Consider the following 20,368-nt stretch of genomic DNA (forward strand, 5'->3'; position numbering starts at 1 on the left):
GGCGAATCATATAGACAACAACCAAATTAACGGTTGGGGGGGATCACTCTGATGACTTTGCATGTTGACATACTTTTCAAAAACGATCCCTCTGGAGGTGAATCATGGGCTGAGGTGGGTCCGATAGATCCGAGCCGTTGAACACGAATTCTGAGCTTGACATCCCTCCGCCATCAAAAGAAGAGGCTTGCAGAGGGCATTCTGATTCGATAAGACGAAGAGATTCCGCCGCGCTTACAGAAAGAAGCTTTCTGAGGACGACAAGCCAGGTCGCTGCTGCTGAGCCATCCAGCAAGACTGGCTGAACAGTCCAGTTGTTCTTCTAGAATGCTTCTTTTCTTCAAGGTCTCGTATCGGCAGATCAAACGCCTTCTTGCTCGTGTTGAGAGATCTCGTTATAAAGAGCTTTTGGAGCCCCCAGAGTTCGAATCTCCAGACAAGAAGAAATGGTTTGACGACATCGCTTTTCAAGGAGGGTTTTGCAAGCCCCCAAGACGCTGCTCACCGGAGAAACATCCATGCCACTAAACCTAGGTTGGATGCTGGAGACTTTTTTGCTTCCCCAAAAGCAAAATCCAGAGCAGGGTATCGCCAGCACACGGAGCAGGGATGTCGACGCATCTCGTGCAGTCAGCGCCCAGGCAGCAATTTCCGTTTGAGGGATCATGCCGCCAAGAACCCCCGCGACTCCCGCCCAACCGCAGCCGGGCCCCTGTTTCCCCATGAATCGACGTTTTCGCGCATTCTGGCGGTGACTGGCCAATCACAGCTCGGTCTCCGGCCAGAGCGACTTGAATCGATGACTGATGGTCCTTGGCGCGGAATTAGCCGTACGAGCGTATCAAAAGCGCTTTTCAACCAGACTCGCTTTTGCGGCTGGCGGGGAGTGAGGCGACATGTGCAAAGGAAGAAGCATTTTATCTGCAGGTGCACCGAAAATCGCACACACACATACACACACATATTCCCATTTATGAATGGGTGCAGCAACACTATCAGCCCTTTTCCGCAATGATACCTGGGCTTCTCCTGGCGTTCACCTTTTATCTTGTGTTTCGAGCCCAGATTGAATGTCTCAAGGCCGGTGAGCGAGGGACTTTCGGCAAGCGGATAAATTTAGACCTGATCCCTGTTTGCCCATATGGCCCAGGGTTCACGACACTGGAACGAGCTCGGAGGAAATCTGTCATCCTTCTTAGTCTCCGCTTTGACTCCAAAGTGATGTAATCCGCTCACCTCTTGCGCCGTTTCCACTTACCTGGGACAGAACGTGTGATTCACCGAGGCCGTGAGCTCAACACCACCGGCCAGAAACCTCTCCATCGAGCGAACGTGCGACTTGGTGGGAGTGCGCTCATCAGTTTTGCGGAAGTCGATCTTTTGAGAGTGTAAGTTACTAAAATAGAAACACGCTAATGCAGGAGATCGTCAATACCGTGGCGTCAAACCGGTCACGCCGCGTATTACGCGTAATAAAACATGAAACGGCGTTTTGTGGGGAAGGGCGGCTCTGCACCAAAAGCGATCCCACGCGGTTTGGAAGCGAAACAGGAGGCGGAATCGCACCGGTTCGGCTCTCAACGAGCGACGAGACGACAAGCCGGCCTTGGAGACGACAATCGCCAATATGCTGAGGTGTAACTCACCCGTTCGCCAAATATTTCTAAATGGAGTAGTCTGATCAGCTCGACTGTTACTCAGATCCCGCCTGTTCTGTCGCCTGCAATCTGGTCACTGCGCTCGCCAATGCTGTGTGACAGGCATGTCAGTCAGGATGGCACGCGAACGCGACTGGCTCGAGTCAACGACGAGAGAAAGAGAGAGAAGACACAACTGAATTCTTTCTCTCCCACTGTTTTCCTGCAAAAGGACGTGGCCAATAATGGGCTCGCGCGCCATGCAGCCAAAACTTCGAAGCCCGCGTCTTTCCATCAAGTCAAGCCACGGACAGCACAAATGTAACATTGCTGTGGCGGGAACCGTCTCCTTCTGGGAGACTTGAACCTGGTCTAGTGCTTATGCATATTTTTAGCCATGCATATCAGATTGAGACTGATATATATAGGCACGGGACCCGGTCGTCCCAAGGACCGACGGAAGGTTGTTGATTTGTTTTGACTTTCGATTTCAGGGCGATGGACAGAATCTTGACCACATGGCTGATGTTGTCCAACGGGCCTTGATATGCTGTGTGACACCAGCATTTCTCTTGCTGCATGGGCACATGGAATTCGCTCGAGACCTTCATCATTCGTTTCCAAGCCAACGTTCACTTTGCGGAGCGACGGGAAAGGATCACAGTACAGTCAATGCACTGTGGGAGGCAAAGGCAAAGGCCCCCTGTGATTCATGATGAACATGATGCAGTACGAAACAACAAACTGCCGTGAGGTTGGTCTCAACTCCGTCGACTCCCCGGCATGAAACAGGATATCCCAAATTTCTATCACCAGGGATCAATCCAAGCTGCATTTTAGGGTCTTTTGCCAGTCGTCGGTCGAAATATGGCTTCATTTGCTTCTTCTCTTGCTCCAGAGCTCGCGGCGGGAATTGCCCTTCCCATCCATGTCTGTTCCAACCTTGCTTGGCAACGCTGGTCCAGGGTTCGTTCTCTTTGTCATTTGTCTGCATTAGCGGCTCTATGTTTAGACCCAGCTTGAATGGAATCTCATGTAAGGGCTGGGATCTTGGTTTTGTTCCTCCAAAAAAGGTTCCAGGCAAGCCAAAGCTTCCCAAAACAACCAGGCTCTTGGTCATTGTGGCCAAAAACACAGCTTGGCCACTTTCCTGAGTTATTGGAGTTCTCCATGAAGTCATGATTCTTATCAACCTTGCAGTGAATTCATGTCTGCGGGTCCTGATATTGGCATGGATCATTGCATTCTGCAAGTTCAAGGACTACCACCCTCTCAGGCTCTCACCCTTGACCATCTACCCGTGGCGTCAAGCCCAGGCCAGAGGGATTATTCATGCAGGTCTTTGCGCCTCAAATCTGTTGCCTTCTTTCCCATCATTCACAAATGATTTGTTGAAGAGATGTACAAGACAGAGATCGGCCCGTTGCTAATAGCCGAGCGGCGGTGATCTCGATTTCCAACCGCATGCCCCTGCCTTCTTTGCACCCTAGCATTTGTGCAATTAGGCAGCAACCCTTGGAGAGGTTCCTCATATTCTTATTTCATTAGTTACTTGGTTAGCTGCCCGTCGGAGAAAAGAAACAGAATCATGATCCGTGGTTTTCGCTTGGGGCCTGTCATGTTTGAGTTCAGGAGAGACGTGCTTATGCAATTATCCTTGAAGTCATGCCGCAGATGCTTTGGCCGAGCATTCCTATGTTTTTTTTTTTGTCTCATTTTACCACTTGACTGGCGAGCAAGTGCTGCATAAGGTGGGGTAAAAAAAAATCAAAATCCTTGCCGGTCAGAAACGCTTCGAGGTCGATTGTCAAGAGCACGGGGCATGCAATGGTGCCTTGTTACTCGATGCGTGTCAGTTCTTGCAAGGGGTTTTCTCACCACTTGAGCCGAAATTCTCACGCATGGGTTCAAACATGTGGCGAATCAAAATAACCTGGATTCTGCCATGCAGGTCCTTGCTGATCTCTCGCTTGCGCTTGAGCATCGGTCGCTTCGCATCCCAGGTTCATGGCTTCTTTCTTCGATTTACAAGTAGATGGAACGAGGGAGCTGCAAGATTCACCTCCCGAGAGATAAATCCCGCTCCCCCAGTCCCGTTATTCCCTGTTGAGACTCGCTTTGAAAGCTTTGAGGCCCCTTTTTTCCCCGCGTCCTGGGGGATAATCAGGCCGCTGTTGATTATTCTTATCACTCCTAATAACAAATCTCGATCTGATATTTGCAAGTTGTTTCGAGACAGTCCAGGGTCTCGGATCTTCATGCGGCCGGCAACTGAATGCCTGGAGCGGCCGCTTAAATTATACTATCTAGGTATAGATGATTTATCGAGTTTAAGTGGAAACTTCATAGTTGTTCAAAGATCTCTGTGGAAAGATGTCCAGTCTTATTGTTTGTTTCTGGTGCCAAGTACCCTGGGGCCCTTCAAAGGAGTTATTACGTTTGAATGCAATGTGTTCGGCAACTCCGGCAATTCCGGCAATCCTCTCTCCAGGCTCCAGCACAGACGCAGGCAGCCCTTTGGCCTTTGCCTGTTTGTGAAGTTCATTGTCCTGTCTCTCAGAGCACAGATGACAACCCAACTGAAACCATCCAGCACGCATGCGTTGAAGCCTACTTCATTTTGGGGTGCAAAAGATGGTTACACAGGCAAGCCATCCATGCCATCATCACCTTCCCAGGATTTTACAAGTGGCTTTCGGTGCATGAGCAAATGTTGGGGATGCTTTTACATGGATGGGATTCAGTTATCCAACAAGGGTGTCTATTAACTTGTTGAGGTTGCAGTCCACTGTCAATACCTGTGATTCACCTGTTGGCTTCGTCCTTATCAGATGCACTGTGAATGACAATGCCAACCAACACCAACCTTTTCTGCTCCCAGTCATGATGATAAATGGCTTTGGGTTTTTCTTCAGCATCACAGTGGTTTGCTCTGTCAATAGAGGGAAATGAATGTCCAACTTGTTTCCACTTGTTGCTCTCAAAAGCATACGTGATCTCGACCCCATGGACACACCTGAGTTGAGCCCGATATTTGGACCTAGCCGAAACCCAGGTTGATAATTTATGTTTTGCCTGAGAAGCCGCGACAGCAATAACTTCCTGTGAGGCTCAGCTCGGTGTAAGCCGATTGCTCCCCTCAATGAAAAATTCAACCGGGTGAGGAAGTGGTTATGCCTTTAGAGCGACCCGACATATTACCAAAATAAATCTTCCTCGCCCTGACCCTTTCACAACGAGGCAGCCTGTTTCCATTGTTACAGTTCATTGGGGGGGAAAAAAGGCCTTTGATGTGCGGTGCCACTAACCCGGTGGATGTATGTGCGTCGAAGCTGACTTGTTGCTTGATGTACCCGTGGTTGGGAGATCAGTCAACGACTGATGATGCAGAGAAGTGCCAACCAACACTTCATCCTGCAGGTTACGCTGTTCGATAACTAAGTTACATACAAGACAGGGCTGAGACGTTGTCGATCCCCGGGCGGATGGAATCAGCCGCATTTCGATCTCGCCTGATGAGCAACTGAGCTGTTGTGCTGTTGCCAAAGCAATCCGAAAATGAAGAGGGATGGATTTCATAGGACGATTGGGTATATTGGATATGTATGTACATACCAGCATACAGTGCGCTGCCGGAAAGAACCTTGATCTGCGGTTCGGTGGCTGTGACATCCAGAGGACTTTAATCTTCAGAGACAATAACCCACAATGCTGTTCCAACACCAGCCAGCTCCTTGGCGTGCTGCCACTCCATACGTATGCGCCTGGCTCTGTGAAATACCCCAATGCGGCACAGTGGACAGTATAGTTCCCATAACTATCTTCTGCTTTCTAACTCCATCTGGGCGGGGATTTTCAAAGTGCAAGGCCAACGACTGGTTCGGGCATTGGGTGTTTTGCATCTGGTAATTACAAGTAGGTGGTTGAAAGTCCATGTAAGAGCGGGAATCGATACTGGTTTGCTCTCAGTGATGCTTGATTCTCAACATTTGAACGGTCAGCGGCGTTCTGCCCAGAAGGTCTGGCCAGCATTGCTTCCACCCTCTCCATCTTTGATGGTATTATGATATTTCATTCCTTCAGTTTATCACCTCTTGTCGAGAGAGTCACCCTGATTGTATATGAAAGGTGATAAATTCCCTGTTATATGGGTCTAATAAGTTCTGATCTGCTCAAAACCTCGCTGTCGTTCTCAATGATCTAACTGTTCCAGGTACTTGATCCCTGATAGCAAATATCTCAAACTCCTGCACATTAGCGCCGCGCTGGCCGACGTTTCTGGCCGATATCAATTTCTTCTCCGTCAAGCGAAGAACCAAGTCAAACCCAAAAGGCCTGTAGCAGGCACCCGGGCCATAACAACCATTCAAGGCCCGCAATGCAGTGGTTGATGCCTGTAACATGAGACGGCCGGGCTTCCCTGTCGTGATCCGCGAGCAGCGAGCAAAATATCACGTGAAGAAGGCACTGTGGCGGAGTGGTTATCGCGTCAGCCTAGAATCGTGCGATTTCGACAGCTGATCCCTTCGGGGGCCTGTGTTCGAATCACAGCGGTGTCGATTGAGTATTTCTTTTTTTTTTTTACTTTTCTTCCGAGTTCTAGCACCAGAGAACAGGTACTTCTCCACGGTGTGGCATCCTCCAGCGGAGTCAGGTCAAATCTGGTCTGCTCGAGACGAGTGCGAACAATGCAGTCTAAGGAGGTCGCATAGCATTCCACAAAGCGGGATTCTTAACCTAGGTAACTTGATAGCGAGCACTCGTAGTTAGTTGTCCTTGAAGCATATGCTGGAGGACCGGCGTGAAGAAGTACCGAATGCGCAGAAAGGGCGCTAGGAGAAAAGGCCGTGTACGGAGTACATACATTATCCGTGGTTTAGTTGTAGAGTTTCAAAATGCTTGTATTCCGTACCATCCGCTTTGCGCAGATTCAATGACGTCAAAAGACGCAGTTTAGAAATTGATGGGTGTCCGATCTGTAAGATATGTATGACCATGATTACCTTATGTCTTCTTGGTATCCCAATTCGAGAAAGCATCAGAAGTAAATCGAAGCCAAGATGTCGAGTCACAAAGAGGGACAGATATTATCGATAAATGCTGCCCAGCGTCTTGATTCCAGGGGGAAACCGACTGTCAAAGTAGCAGTAACCACGGAGAAAGGTGACGGCATTGGACCACAATTTGTACTGCGATATGCTAACACTGGCTAGGAACGTTCACTGCACTGGTTCCATCGGGTGCTTCCGTTGGAGACTATGAAGCTCATGAACTGCGAGACGAGGATAAGCAACAATATGGAGGCAACAGTGTGCACAAAGCGGTAAATAATGTGGAGAAGGTCATCGGACCGGCTTTGATAAAGCAGCAGTTCAATGTTGGAGAGGACCTAGAGAAAATAGACGATTTTATGATCGTGCTGGATGGCACCAAGAGCAAGAGCAAGCTGGGAGCCAATGCAATCCTGGGGGTGAGCATGGCATGTGCGCGCGCTGGAGCCGCAGAAAAGGTTGGTTGCTACACAACGAGGAGTTAGCATACTGATTTGGATTGTAGAAAATTCCGTTATATGAATTTCTCAGGAATAGGGCAAAAACCGCCGGCCCGTACGTCCTGCCAACTCCCTTCTTCAACGTCCTTAATGGTGGTAAACACTCTGGCAATTCCATGGCATTCCAAGAGTTTATGCTCGCCCCGGTCGGAGCCAACTCTATAACCGATGCAGTCCGAGTAGGCAGCGAGGTTTATCAAGCTTTGAAAGACGTGATCACAAAGAAGTTCGGATCATCCGGTAAGCCTCTCCAGGATACTCAGTAGATTGGTAACCAACAAGTATTTTCTTAGCCATCGGTATTGGGGATGAGGGCGGTTTCGCACCCCCGATTAGGCACCCTACGGAGGCACTGGATCTTCTGACGACCGCCGTGAAAAACGCCGGCCATGAAGGCAAAGTCAAGTTTGCAATTGACCCAGCCGCAAGCGAATTTTATAAATCCGGCAAATATGACTTGGGGTTCAAAACTGAGGAGCCTGAGCCACTATCGTCTGAAAGTCTCCAGGAGTTGTATCGTTCACTGTTAGACAAGTACCCCATCATTCTGCTCGAGGATCCTTTTGCCGAAGATGATTGGGAATCGTGGCGATCCTTTAATAGAGACTGCCCTGTCGAACTCGTTGGAGATGACCTCCTAGCAACAAACGTCGAGCGTATTGAGTTGGCCCGCGACCGAGAGGCGTGTAACTCGCTTCTGTTGAAAATCAACCAAATCGGCACGATTACTGAGTCCATCATCGCGTAAGTCAAGAAGATGCCAGTTAAATCCCACCAATCGTCATGCTTCGATTTTACTAACGTATATTTCTCTAGAGCCCAAAAAGCATATAGCTATGGCTGGCGTGTTTTCGTTTCACATAGGTCAGGCGAGACAACAGACGATTTCATTGCCGACCTAGTGGTTGCTCTATCAACCGGGCATATTAAATCCGGAAGCCCTTGCAGGGGAGAGCGCGTTGCCAAATACAACCGTCTCATGGATATCGAGGATGAATTGGCTCGTTCTCAGCAGCAGCACACGTATGCCGGGGCGGGACAAGGCTCAATATAGTTGTAGGGTGTTAGAGATCTTAGGTGTAGATATCCGTTTCATAACTTTTGGACTTGAACGGGCTTTGTGGATGTGAATGAATTCTTCTTCCATGGCCAGCGCTCGACAGGCAAGTTGGAGCCTGGGGGTAAGATGTGTTGAACGACCTGTGAACTTAGTCAGCAAGCTGCTGGCTAGCATCGGCAGACTTCATCTTTAGAAAATTAGCGTAAGAATTCCACAACCAAGGCACTGTGGCGGAGTGGTTATCGCGTCAGCCTAGAATCATTGGATCTCGAAAGCTGATCCCTTCGGGGGCCTGTGTTCGAATCACAGCGGTGTCGATTGAAAATTTCTTTTTTGTATTTTCAAGCAATCGTTTATTTTTTATGGATAACATTAACAGGTACTTGCCGCTGGCAATTATCATTATAGACTAGTTATATGGTGTAACCACTCGTTATGTGGGTGAGAATTTATATGATAACTATAGAAAAAGGCGCTGGCTTCAACGGTTGAAAGAAGCATGGCTCTCACAAGAATCAGCGAGCCGACATCAACTCCACAACCCATGCTTTGATGAGAAAAAGGACAAGTCAAATGGCCTAATAGTTGATAATTCTTTTCTTGATTTGCTTCACCATCTCTGCTGGCAATTCTTCCTCTTTTATGAACCCCAACGCCAGCAAATCTGACCAAAAGAACAACGCCCTATCCTGTGCATAGGCAAGATAGTCAAAGTCATCCGCCGCTTCTTCGGCTTCAAACTCTTGCTTGACCTGATCGTGGTTGAGCGCTAAATTAATTGGTGTTCGTTGCTCGACGGATGCTGCCGTTTTTCCAGAGATAGGATTCGCGGTTGTAGTATCTGTAGCGTTTGTTGCGCTGCCTTGTCCAGAAAGTACCTTGTTTATACCAGGAACATGGGCTTGCACAATCCCCCATGCCACCCATTGCGCTGAGTTCGCTACCCGCCACAGCCGTGTCTCTCGAAGTAGCTGTTGCACTTCAGCCTCTACGACTGGATCACGACTCTCGGGATCCGTGAGAGGTGGGTTTAGCCCTGGAATATAACTATCAAGCAGGAACGGGGGCGCACGCGGGCTACTGGCATATGCTGGTCGGATCAACGGTGTCTGTGCTTGATGTAAACTTGAACTTTCTGAGAGGTGAGTCGCCAAACCGGATCGATGTTTTAAATATGCGCGAATAAACCCGTTCTTGTTCTTCTATAGTTGGATACCGATTTGTACGACATGCCCACGGCCGCTCCGCATCATGATAATTGTAACACCACTCAGTCTGTGACCGACGATTAATATCAATAGGGAATGGTAGCCTCGATAAGGGGTCTTACAAAGTGGTTCGCGAATTCGACACCACGCATGTTGGCAGACGCGTATTCGAAATCTATGACAATCAACTGCTTATGCTCATTCGCGGGGAGTAATAAAGGCGACTCTTCGCTAGGCTGTAAGCGGAGAAGGTTACCGTATTGCGTCTTATCAAATTAGCAATGGTGATTCGAATAGTTGATCAAAGAGCGGACTCACATCGTTATGTGCAAATACTAGCCGTTTCGAAAGTTCAAAGTCACCACCGAAATGCTCACTCAGCCATTTCCGATACCTATCAACCGTGGCTCGAAAAGTCCGCCAGGGAACGCAGCATACGAAACCACGCTGCCTCCAACGTTCCTCAGGAACATTTGAGGCTTTCTTTTCCGATAAGATTTCTTGATCTAACCAGGTAGTAACCTTCTCGCAACGGTCGACCCATTTATCCCAATTTTGCCATAAGGCAGGTCCGCTTTCCCGTTCTTCTGGGAGCAGATCAATACCATCATGCAATTCTCGCATACGCTTGGCAATCTGTTTCCACGTTTCGGGAATACGCAGTTCATGGCAAGTAAGAGGTTTGGCGTTGAAGTATTGTTCGAAACGGCCGTTGGCGAATGTCCCCAAAACACGAGGCCCAATGTTCTTCTTTCGTAGACGACGGAGGATTTGAAGTTCACGCTCTCTGTCGATAAGGTGTTCGGCTTGTGGGCCATAGACGCGAAGCAGAAGTTTTCTAGCTCATGCATTAGCGATGCTACTTCTAGGGGGACAATAGGAACATACGGTGGGGGTTTCCTCCGAGTAGAATTCAGTGATGAATCTGATCTTGAAGCCAGTGGGAGGTTTTTGGGAGGCGAAATAACATAAACAGCATTGGTTAATGCTCCGCTAAGGCGGATTACTTCCACTTCACCCCCAGATTCTAGCGGCACCCTTCTCCAGCCTTTGATACCCAATGTATGAGCCAAGCGGACAATCTCAGATTTGAACTTGAGCCAGTTTTCGCGATCTTTGGGGAAAGGTTTAGGCGCTAGAGCGTCGACATTGCTATCCGCTTCACCGCCGACATAGAGGAGGGTCTTGGAATTGTCTAAAACCACATCTGCGCTGGGTACTGCCTGGTCGCTGTCCGCATAGTCAGAGTCAGAATGCGATCCCCGCCGTAGCCCTTTAATACGTTGCTTCTGTGCCATTGCGCTTTTAGACCGAATGTTGGAGTATTGCGCGAGAATCCGTTCTAGTTGGTCCAGAGACAACTCCATCTCGCCGGCCCAAGAGTCGACATTTGTCGAGTCTGATCTTTCAGAAGAGGGCCTGTCACTTTCCTTCAGTTTCCGTGCTGCTAGCTTTGCCCTTTCAGTGCGCAACCAGCTGAAAACTTGCAAGAAAAGCGGGCTCTGGCCGGGGCGAGTTTCGTCAGGAGTCCTCGCGCTCGGGCTCTCAGCCTCTCCATGCGGACCGGAAACGTCTAGTTTTGAACCGGCCATTTTGACTGTTCACAGAGTTCGGAGGTGAAGAAGGAGCCTGAGGCAACGTCCGCACTATGAGTGATCCCCTTCCCGCTAGCCCCAGCGCGATGCGGTGCAACCTGGTCCCCGCTAAGACCTGGGAGTGTCTAACGCCTCGGGAGGTGCCGCGGCTAACTTGTCATGTAACAAATGCAGATGTTGGAGAAGAAGGGCTCAGGCACGAATCGTGGATTGAGGGACTGGAGAGCATGTTTGGCGAAGAGGGGCAAATTTCTCGTTAAACGAAAAGATACAATAATGGCCCGCAAACAGAGCAAACTGCAGAATCCACTTGTCGAAGCTTAGCAGTGGCTTAAGATAACTTTATTCTCATCCATGTATAACGAACTTCCTTTGCGATTTCAGCAGATGGAGAGGGCTATAAATGTACCATTTCCTATAAAGTCACCATATGCCAGAATCCCATCGGCTTGGTTGTCTTCCTCTCTCAGCCAAGCTTGTTCCAGTCCAACTCCTATCGTCATATCTACAATGCTGAGTGTGAAGTCATAAGGAAAAATGCATCCATCATCGGGCCGTTTCATGGACCATCTGCTCCACCCATGGTACGAAAAGAGGAAAATAAAAGAAGCATGTTCAGACAATGTCAAAAGAAATTTTCACGTCGCGCATATTCAACATTGATGGGCACCAGAGGACTGATTATCTAAAGGGCTTATCTCCTTGGTAACATTATTTTTTTTTATAAGAATTTAAGCCAAGCCGCAGCACCCATATTTTACTATAATTGATATGTCGACTGAAGTTTCCGGGTAACGTTAACTGGTAGCGACGATAGGAATGCGTTGAAGTCGGGTATCAGACTTTTATATCCTTGTAGTACCTATATCGCTCCTTGTCAGCAGGTTGTCAAACGGCCCAATCAACGTGGAAGAGAGCTTACCTGTTGAAACGAGTGCTGCAAATAGGCAAACTCGGGTTGGCTGAGGGACTTGGTAGGGAAAACCGCAATCACATGGAAGTACTCTCTAAGACACGTTTCCATCGCTTTGGGATTCTGCTGCACAACCTGATTGAACCCTAAAAATGAACTAGATTTTTCCCGCGTGAAATCAACCTTAGCCATCGACCGAAGGAACGTCTCAGCAAATTGTGCGAGATAGGGAGCGAGTTGCTCGGCGCAGCCAGACCCAAGTCGACCGAGAGTGACCGCTGCGTTTTCATTCACCGAATCAGGCACTTCCTCATTGCTCATAATGATAACCAAGGCTCGGTATAGACTCTCTAGATAGGGGGTCATGTCAGCTTTAGCCTTTATTGCGATTTCACCACAAGCCCAGCAGGCATTGTTGATGACACTGAGCCCGCTCGCTGAATCATCATCCCGTATCAAATCTAAATCGAGTTGTTTAATGAGAATCGGCATGATGGTTGGAAGGAAAGGTTGAAGGTGGGAAAAAAGGTGAGTGGCACAGTCTCCAAGTATCGCATAGGATGAAAGCCGGACATCGCTACTGGGATCCTGTAAGCAGTAGCAAAGAAGGTCAAAGAAACCCGGTTGGGAATTTGACACAAGCTCGCCACTTTTCTGAGGATCAATAGCCTGGATGATGCAGCTCAAGAGATCGAGACTTGTTACCAAAAAGTCCTTGTCCGGCTCGTCTCCAGTCTTGTTATTAACGGCGTGAAGGTACTCCTGGATGTTGTCGTACAGGATCTTGATACACCTGGCAAATATTGGTGGAGCGAATTGAGAGAAGGCGTCTCCATAAGCGGAGGCAACGTAACCTAAGCACTCAAGAAGCGGGAAAAGCTCCCTGGATTGGTCTGATACTTTGTTCCACCTGTCAATGAGAGCCGGCATTAAGATTTCGACGAGTTCGGGTTTAGCCAATTCCGACATCACTGAATCTGCCAGCGTTTGCACACAGTCGTAAAGCACATATATGTTGCGATCCTTGTACCTTTGGAAACACAAAACGAACTGGCGAAGGATGGGTTGGCAGTACGGTATTAGGTTTGCATCGGATTTCTCTTCTAAGCTTGTGAAGGCGGAAGCGGCGGCTTCTTGAACTTTCTTGTTATTGTCCAGCATCCGATGAAGAATGCCTTCCATCATAGGCTCGAAGTAACGGCCCTTTTCGCTCGGCTCCAAATTCGCTGCCCATTCAGAATATCTTCCTAAACACCAGCAAGTTATTTTTCTCACAATGGGCTCTGGGTCGGACAACAGTGAGGTGAGATACGGCACGAGTTCTGGCAGGTGAGGCGTTACTGAATTCATGCAGCCATCAGCAATAGCGCCCAGAGCTAGCACAGCGGCTTCGCGATTGGTCCACTTCGCGTGTTTTAAATTATCTCTCAGATAAGGCAGGATGACCTCGAAAACAGACTGATGATAGACCGTGGCAAAAACATCTAGAGCCGTAGCTGAGCATTTTCTGACGGTCCATTCATCCTCAGGGTCTTCCTCCCCAAATTCGGAGTCATCTTCGATCTCGCCGTCGCTAAGCTCATCCTCTTCACGTGTAGACTTGCCGTCACCATTCGGGTGGTCGCCGGATTTCAAGCCCGGTAACCTTGCGCCTTTGGTCTTAGCAAACTGGGGCTTCAAGTCCTCTTGCTTATCCTCTAATTCGGCATCGTCGGCTTCTCCTGCCAATAACGCTGCATCATCTTCGTCGTAAACCATACTCTGGAGCAAAATAGGAATGACTTTTCCAAGGTATGGCACCAATGACGGCTGTAACTGTTTCTGTTCGCCAACGGTCAACCAGAATTCGGCTGCATCCAGTGCCAGTTCCGGATCTTCAGTGTTAGTTTGTTGCATGATGATGTAGTTGACCAAGCCCTCCATGTGTGGAATTAATTTGTCGGGAGCAACATCAACAAGTTGCACGATCGACTGACACACTGTTTTTCGTACGTCTGTATCGGGATCGTTGGCCAGTTTGAATAGTTCGTGAAGGAAATTGTCCAATGCGCCCATTAGAGCATCGGGCCTTGAAGAAATGAACATCTGAACAGTTGACAGAGCCATGGAACGGACTTTCGGACTCGGGCTAGCGGTAAATTCCATCAACTTGGGTAAAATAATGCTTAACGGGCGTTGGCCCTGGTAGTCTTTATCGAGCATTTTCCGGTTATCCTCGCAAACCTTTTGTAGCGCAGACATCGCCGCTTCTTGAGCAATCATCGGGACGGATCCAGTTGAATTCGCGACTAGCGATAGGAGTTCCTCAAAAACAGTTGGCCACGACAATACGCCTCCTTGGTGCACCATCTCTGCTATTATTGTGCCCGATGCGTTCCTTACTTGAATCGATGGATCGTGCAATGCGACCATGGCCGAAGAACGGACATATGCTAAGCTGTTCGGTGAAATCGTTCCATACGCCACCCGCAATTTTGTCTTGAGATTCACCGCCGCGGACACTCGAATAACGGTGTATTGGTTGGCATCGAATCCTAGCGATGGCACGGCTTGTGAAGTAAGGAGGAGGTATGTGAGGTAATTCACAAAATCCGGTGATGATGTCGCTTGTGCAAGCATCTATGTAAAGACACAACTGTTAATCCTCGCGCAACAAAGGGCCATGGCAATTCTGGTGGGGGAAAAAGGGGGCCCCTTCCGGAGCATGGAGGAAGAAGTACTTACCTGCTCGGCATGTTTCTGCAGAGCAGGATCATATCCGTTCAAAGAGTCTTTTAGGAATCCGGCCAGTTGCCTCAATGGCCCTTCCTCTGGTTGCCATGCCATGTTGACAATAGCTTCTAGGAGTCACCTAGCGCTGGAGGAGCCCGGAGTGGATGGACGCCAAATGTGATGCCGGATTGTCTAGTTGTCAAGATCACAACTTGTTAGCTGACGGAAACAAGAAGCTATAGAGGAAACAAGTTTTGATCCAAGATACCTTGCAGTCTGAATATTGAAACTTGGGGGAAGTTATCGGTTTATCAATCTGTTCTGGAGGGGTCCTCGGTGAACTATGCAGTCAGTTATGTAACTAGCTCAGCAACCCAACCAGGTTCTGAAACAAAAAATCGGTGCGCGCCGGCTCAGGCAACAGGCAGTAGACCAGAGGGTAAAGAAACCTAACCGGAAGACCCGGTAAATGCAAGGAGAGAACGGAAGTTGAGTGTGGTGTGAGTGAATTAAAATGGTATACAAGGCGCACTGCAATGATTCCTAGGGTTTGGAGGCAAATGCCCTGAGACCGGAGTGGCACTGTTGCCAAATGCGTTCAGGGCGGTCACGGCTGGCAGAATGGCACTGCAACTGCCTTCGAGTATCAACCTCCGCCTGCTGGCCCGGTGGTTTCGGCCAGTGTTCTGTTCAGATAAAGGCCAGAGGGTGATTTGGCAAGGTATCCATGCATATGGCCTGGTTTCACGTTCTTTGATTTCAGTCAAATGGCCCGTTAGTTGCCAACCCCTCAGTTGAAGGCGCAATCTCTCGCTACCCCGCTACGAGTGGTTGCATTTTGATGCCGGGTGCAACGAATTTGCAGGAATCGGCCAAAATGGATACAAGAAGATCCAGTTTAGGTGAAAGCACAAAACTGTGTCTTGGTAGAAAATTCTTTGACTTCAAAATTCAGCTTCATGGTTGCTCACTTCAAGGAGCCCTATTATATACAACAAGCCAGTAGAAACCGGAGTCCACAAACCTATATGAATACAAAATAAAAACAGGACGCTCTATAAATTCAAGCCCAGACGAGCTTCTTGATATCAAAAACTAAATGTTCCAAGTATCCCGTTTGTTTCTTTGCGTCCAAGAGGGATATAATCTGTGTCTCCTCAACCATTGACAGCTGCTCTCGGTGGCTCAACCCTCGAGATTTGCTCGCGGTGCGTTCGATATCATCACAAATGGCTCTGGCCGCGACCTGTTCAGTGACAGCAATCTTTGCCGGATCCACGAGAGTCACTGACGTCGTTTGAGGAATCTTGAAAGCCATGTACCGGCTAGGCGACTGACTAGCTCCTTTCAAAAGGGATGTGAGGTCCCATTCTGAAGACCGCGCGTTCCCGTCAACTTGTCCCTGGTCGCTTAAACTTTGAAGTGAGCGAGTATTAACCCGTAGCATATTCTTCTTCCCTGGTATATAGGTAATGACAATACCCACGTTCCGCTTTTCGTCCATTTGCGCTTCAGTAAGTGTGGATGAAATGTAAGTTCCGTATTTTATGCTGGTGATGGAATCAAGATCGATGCGTTCAAACGACGTGACCTTTTCCGTATTCCAATCAAAGCGACAACAATACACTGCCGCATTGGTGAGCAAGAGGACCGATTGCTCAAAGGGGAGAGTTCGCAACGTATTAGGTTCCCGAGGGCTAAGCATAGTCCAGCCTCCAACAAGCTCCTCTTTATCGTCAGAGATGACAATTTGACAGCTCGTCTCGATGGCATTCTGCTGTAATTTTGCCATCGAAATACCAGGGTCTGTACTCTCAAGCTCCGTTTCGAACTCGTCAAATACCCGAATCGTCACAAGGCCAAGTAGATAATCAATGCATGCCTGCGAAAAGTAGTCATTGACGATATTGTTGTAGTATCGTGACAGTGTTAGCCCCAAGTCATTAAGCGCTCCGCGATAGTCACGTTTCCGTGTCCTCGTGTAATCTCCTTTGAGAGCGGCAGTGGAGGAATACTGCCTGGATATAGCATCCCCATTATCGGCCCACAGAATATTAAACCACTGAGTCGTGGTGCTGGTCTTTAAATCAATGGAGTAACCCTCTTGATCAAGCTGCCGCTCTAATGCGTGCTGCCCAAAGGCACATTGTGTGACTCCTGTCCGATCCAAGCAATCCATGCAGTTGGTCCGCACAATCCCAGTTTGTTTCTTCAGAATCTGGTTATTTTGAACAACAGTGTCTCCGAAATCATCCAGGGAGTCTGTCAACTTATCGACTAGACGTTTAACGTTTTCAAACCTCATGCCTCGGCACTCGGAGTGGAAATCAAACCATTCGTAGCCAACATGGTCGGGACCAAAGCCTTCACCCTGATTGAATGTTTTCAGGTATTTTTCGTAAGTTTCTCCAATGTTGACTTCAACCCCATGCTTATCGAGAAGGCACACAGCTTGGACCTTTCCGTACCTTCTCTTAATGTCCAGGAAGTGCTTATTGAACGAGAGTTGGTTTGTGGCAACGGAATGGCGGAGAACAGGAACTGGCTTGAAGGTATAAGGAGATTGTGAGAAGTAAAGCGGGATTGACCCGCGTAGCTGCAACAAAGAATATACCTTGTCGGCAGGGTTCCAGGTTGGCCTAGACAAAATTTGCTCTGTCTCAACAGAGTTGGCGGTATTGCCCTCATCATCAACGCCTCGTCGTAAATATCGAACTCCAGACCTTTTCACGGAGCGACGTGATATTAGAGTAAGAAGGAAGCTATCTGGAATTGGTTCTTCAGATCGAAGAAACGAAGGTACTCCAATACTGTGTGTCAATGTAGAATTGCCCGTGGTAGTGTGCGCATTAGAGAGAGGCTCAGCGGTGAATTCTTGCTGGCCGATAAACCCTTGCATGACAGGGAGAGCAAAGTCAATGTGTCCACCTTCGATAAAAGGAGACATCAGATGTCTATTCCAGAAAAACTACAGCTCGATCAGCGGATCTAACCATGACTGCCAGTGAAGGGGCCAATACCAATGGATCAGCTCTAGTTGATAGAGGTAGTTGGGACACTTGGGAGTCTTGGAGCCCAAATCGCCTAGTAATGTCATAATCATAAGAAAAATAGAAGCTTCGTGAGCTAAAGAACATCTTGGTATATCTCAAAAACTTGGGCATTAGCTCATGAGTTCGAACAATATTCTCAATAGTCTCGGATGGCTTTCCGGAAGGGTGCGCCAGCTTCCGACCGGAAGAATCAAATTCTTCAAGTTCCATAGCACCATCTAGTTCGCAGCTTTCGGGGTCAGTTTTCTGCCGGCCGCTGGCAGCTGGGTCGCTGAGGTTTCTAGATGTTACATCTCTAGGCGTTGTATTTCCGTCTTGCCAAAGCTTCTCAAAAAACCACTGACTAGCAAACCTACGATATCGACCCCTTTTCTTGATAACATCTTCAGCAATATGGGTGTCAGTTCTAGCGTCAGTACGAAGGGCTTGCTCCTCTCGGTCGAGAGGAACGGTGATAGCATCGGGGTTGAGATCTTCTTGGTCCAGTGTCTCAGACTGGTCAGTCTCGCTATCTGATGCATCATCATAGGCCAATGCAGCTTCGTTGTTACCCTTTGATGAACGCTGTGCCTGTAGGATCGCCTTTGAGGCGTCTGCATGGGAAGATAGGGGGATGATTGCGACGCCAGTGATTAGGAAAATGGGTTTCCCTAGAATCTGGGCTACCTGCTCTCGGTGGGTAATCGATATCAAAAACGAATAGGAAGCGACGGAAAGCAACCCTATGATTGTAGGTGAGTTTGCAATTCATATCCTGGAGTGAAAATCGCATCTTACCAACAATGCCGTGGGAATCCAGTCGTTCGGCGTGTTTATCCTGATAGTTTATTCCTACTGGCAGCGGTTGTATCCGACGCGACTTGTATTCGATACACAGGGGAGAAAAGCCGCCGCTACTCTTGTTGCGAGCGCCATTCCCGTATGGCTGAAGGATCAACCCATCAACTGCCGCGATGATCAGCAGCTTCCTCACCAAGCCAGGCATTATCCCATATTCCAAAGGATCACACAATCCCATTCACCATTTCGCAAAGATAAAATGAGCGACTGATGATGTTTCTTGGTGATAGCACATCAGATCAAGCGGAGACCCTGCGGCGCATCCAGATGATCACGGACCACGTGATAGTTAACTCGATCCATAATTAACTCGTTAATTATCGAGTTAACCAACTACCCAATTAACCACTCAGCTACATAGTTAACAATATAAAGCAGTCAAGGCTGTATCAATGTCGGACAGAGACCCTGCATACTCGGTACACAACAGGGATTCACCGCCGTGGGATACCGCATACCCACGAAAGGACTGTCCCCCAGCCGTCTGGAGCAAAACAACTGTTGAGACAGGCCATCCACTTTGGACGTGTCACTGCACAACGTGTCTCAGAGAAGAGTTACCCAAGCGTGGGCTCGGCTGCTCGCAGGTTCCCAAGGAGATCGCCCCTGCAGAATCCCGAACACCATTATCATTGACGATCTCTCCACGGAAGAGGGGGAAAGGTTTCGGGAAAATGAACGAGCCAGAGGTTTATATGTTCCGGAGAGACGAACCAGAGTCCCAACGGTATAAGCTTGCCGCTCTTCCTACGGGTTCAGACCTTGGTTGGGGCAGCTGCTGATCCTCGTGATCCCTAGCCTCAATCACCAGCATGCTCTCCTTGCCAAATTCTCTCACCGGGAGCTGCTCCATCGATCGATTGACAGAAGCAAGATTGTGAACGTGGCGGACATCGCTACCGGAACAGGGTAAGATATCTCGAAGACGTTCAAAACTTGCTGATGATTGGGCTTGTAACTGTGCAGATTCATCCTATTAGAATCTGGCTACAAGACCTATCCTCTTTGTTGAAGAACGTCCCGGGGACTGGTCCACGCTACTACCATGGGTTCGACATATCCCCGAGCCAATTCCCCCCAGACGAGGAAAACATCAAATTCACTGTCCACGACACGCTCAAACCCTTCCCAAAGGAGCACTGGGCCCGCTACGATGTGGTTCATGTGCGATTGGTCTTTTTGGCTATCAAGGAGTGCGATATCATGACCGCTTTGCACAATATGACACAGCTTCTGAGTTCGTGACATTCTCCCCCAAGAGCGCTGTTTCCTACCTTTTTGGCTGTTGAGCAGCGCTAACTGGAGCATGCTACTGACAGAACCCGGTGGATACCTGCACTGGGATGAGTTTGACGGCGACAGCTTTTTTGGGACACAGAACATTCCCGGATCGAGTGTCATCGCGGATTATGCCAGGAGCGTTGGGCTCACAATGAGTGTCTCTCAAGTCATACGGGATGCAGCCGAGAAGGCCGGTTTGCAAGACATTTCTCGGGAATCGTATAGTTCTTCCCAGCCGGTCGGACTTACACGAAGATGTGAGGCGATGGTATCTTGAGACTTACCAACGTCTCGTCTATGTAGCTCTCCTTGGGACCCGCGAAGCAAAAGATGGGACTGAGGCACGGGCCCTGACCTCCAAGGTCTTACAGGAAATAGACCATGAATTTGCGCAAGGCCAGGGCTTTGGGTTATCCCTGGCCACGGTTGTAGGTAGAAAACCAAGCTATCCCTTATGTAACTAGTTTCTGCGTTTTTAAATATACAATAGGCTTATTGGTATTTCCTTTTGATATCGG

At 48.7% G+C, this 20,368-nt stretch overlaps 8 protein-coding genes and 2 non-coding genes across 10 annotated transcripts; 6 read left to right on the top strand and 4 right to left on the bottom strand.

Moving 5' to 3' along the window:
* Positions 1 to 1,011: 1,011 nt before the first annotated feature.
* UREG_02877 (uncharacterized protein) lies at positions 1,012 to 1,473 on the top strand (the record flags this gene model as incomplete). Its single annotated transcript, XM_002543315.1, has 3 exons — positions 1,012 to 1,084; positions 1,268 to 1,388; positions 1,422 to 1,473. 3 exons carry the CDS (start codon positions 1,012 to 1,014, stop codon positions 1,471 to 1,473), a joined length of 246 nt encoding a protein of 81 aa, XP_002543361.1.
* Positions 1,474 to 2,295: 822 nt separating this feature from the next.
* UREG_02878 (uncharacterized protein) lies at positions 2,296 to 2,757 on the bottom strand (the record flags this gene model as incomplete). Its single annotated transcript, XM_002543316.1, has 1 exon — positions 2,296 to 2,757. One exon carries the CDS (start codon positions 2,755 to 2,757, stop codon positions 2,296 to 2,298), a length of 462 nt encoding a protein of 153 aa, XP_002543362.1.
* A 793-nt stretch (positions 2,758 to 3,550) lies between these two features.
* UREG_02879 (uncharacterized protein) lies at positions 3,551 to 4,405 on the top strand (the record flags this gene model as incomplete). Its single annotated transcript, XM_002543317.1, has 1 exon — positions 3,551 to 4,405. The coding sequence occupies one exon, from the start codon at positions 3,551 to 3,553 to the stop codon at positions 4,403 to 4,405; it is 855 nt and encodes a 284-aa protein (XP_002543363.1).
* Positions 4,406 to 6,100: 1,695 nt separating this feature from the next.
* UREG_07969 lies at positions 6,101 to 6,196 on the top strand. Its single transcript has one exon. It is a non-coding gene; the product is annotated as a tRNA-Ser (tRNA).
* Positions 6,197 to 6,632: 436 nt separating this feature from the next.
* UREG_02880 (enolase 2) lies at positions 6,633 to 8,242 on the top strand (the record flags this gene model as incomplete). Its single annotated transcript, XM_002543318.1, has 5 exons — positions 6,633 to 6,681; positions 6,851 to 7,107; positions 7,194 to 7,428; positions 7,611 to 7,932; positions 8,005 to 8,242. 5 exons carry the CDS (start codon positions 6,633 to 6,635, stop codon positions 8,240 to 8,242), a joined length of 1,101 nt encoding a protein of 366 aa, XP_002543364.1.
* Positions 8,243 to 8,469: 227 nt separating this feature from the next.
* Positions 8,470 to 8,565, top strand: UREG_07972. Its single transcript has one exon. It is a non-coding gene; the product is annotated as a tRNA-Ser (tRNA).
* A 261-nt stretch (positions 8,566 to 8,826) lies between these two features.
* Positions 8,827 to 11,048, bottom strand: UREG_02881 (uncharacterized protein; the record flags this gene model as incomplete). The annotated part of the gene is made up of 4 exons (XM_002543319.1): positions 8,827 to 9,357; positions 9,579 to 9,722; positions 9,775 to 10,294; positions 10,345 to 11,048. The coding sequence occupies 4 exons, from the start codon at positions 11,046 to 11,048 to the stop codon at positions 8,827 to 8,829; spliced, it is 1,899 nt and encodes a 632-aa protein (XP_002543365.1).
* Positions 11,049 to 11,811: 763 nt separating this feature from the next.
* Positions 11,812 to 14,790, bottom strand: UREG_02882 (uncharacterized protein; the record flags this gene model as incomplete). Its single annotated transcript, XM_002543320.1, has 3 exons — positions 11,812 to 11,913; positions 11,974 to 14,583; positions 14,689 to 14,790. 3 exons carry the CDS (start codon positions 14,788 to 14,790, stop codon positions 11,812 to 11,814), a joined length of 2,814 nt encoding a protein of 937 aa, XP_002543366.1.
* A 949-nt stretch (positions 14,791 to 15,739) lies between these two features.
* UREG_02883 (uncharacterized protein) lies at positions 15,740 to 18,714 on the bottom strand (the record flags this gene model as incomplete). The annotated part of the gene is made up of 3 exons (XM_002543321.1): positions 15,740 to 17,644; positions 17,670 to 18,451; positions 18,507 to 18,714. 3 exons carry the CDS (start codon positions 18,712 to 18,714, stop codon positions 15,740 to 15,742), a joined length of 2,895 nt encoding a protein of 964 aa, XP_002543367.1.
* Positions 18,715 to 19,243: 529 nt separating this feature from the next.
* Positions 19,244 to 20,127, top strand: UREG_02884 (uncharacterized protein; the record flags this gene model as incomplete). Its single annotated transcript, XM_002543322.1, has 4 exons — positions 19,244 to 19,296; positions 19,368 to 19,478; positions 19,550 to 19,806; positions 19,889 to 20,127. 4 exons carry the CDS (start codon positions 19,244 to 19,246, stop codon positions 20,125 to 20,127), a joined length of 660 nt encoding a protein of 219 aa, XP_002543368.1.
* Between the last annotated feature and the right edge of the window lie 241 nt (positions 20,128 to 20,368).

This window comes from Uncinocarpus reesii, genomic scaffold (genome assembly GCF_000003515.1).
Source record: "Uncinocarpus reesii 1704 scaffold_1 genomic scaffold, whole genome shotgun sequence".
NCBI classification, from domain to species: Eukaryota; Fungi; Ascomycota; class Eurotiomycetes; order Onygenales; family Onygenaceae; genus Uncinocarpus; species Uncinocarpus reesii.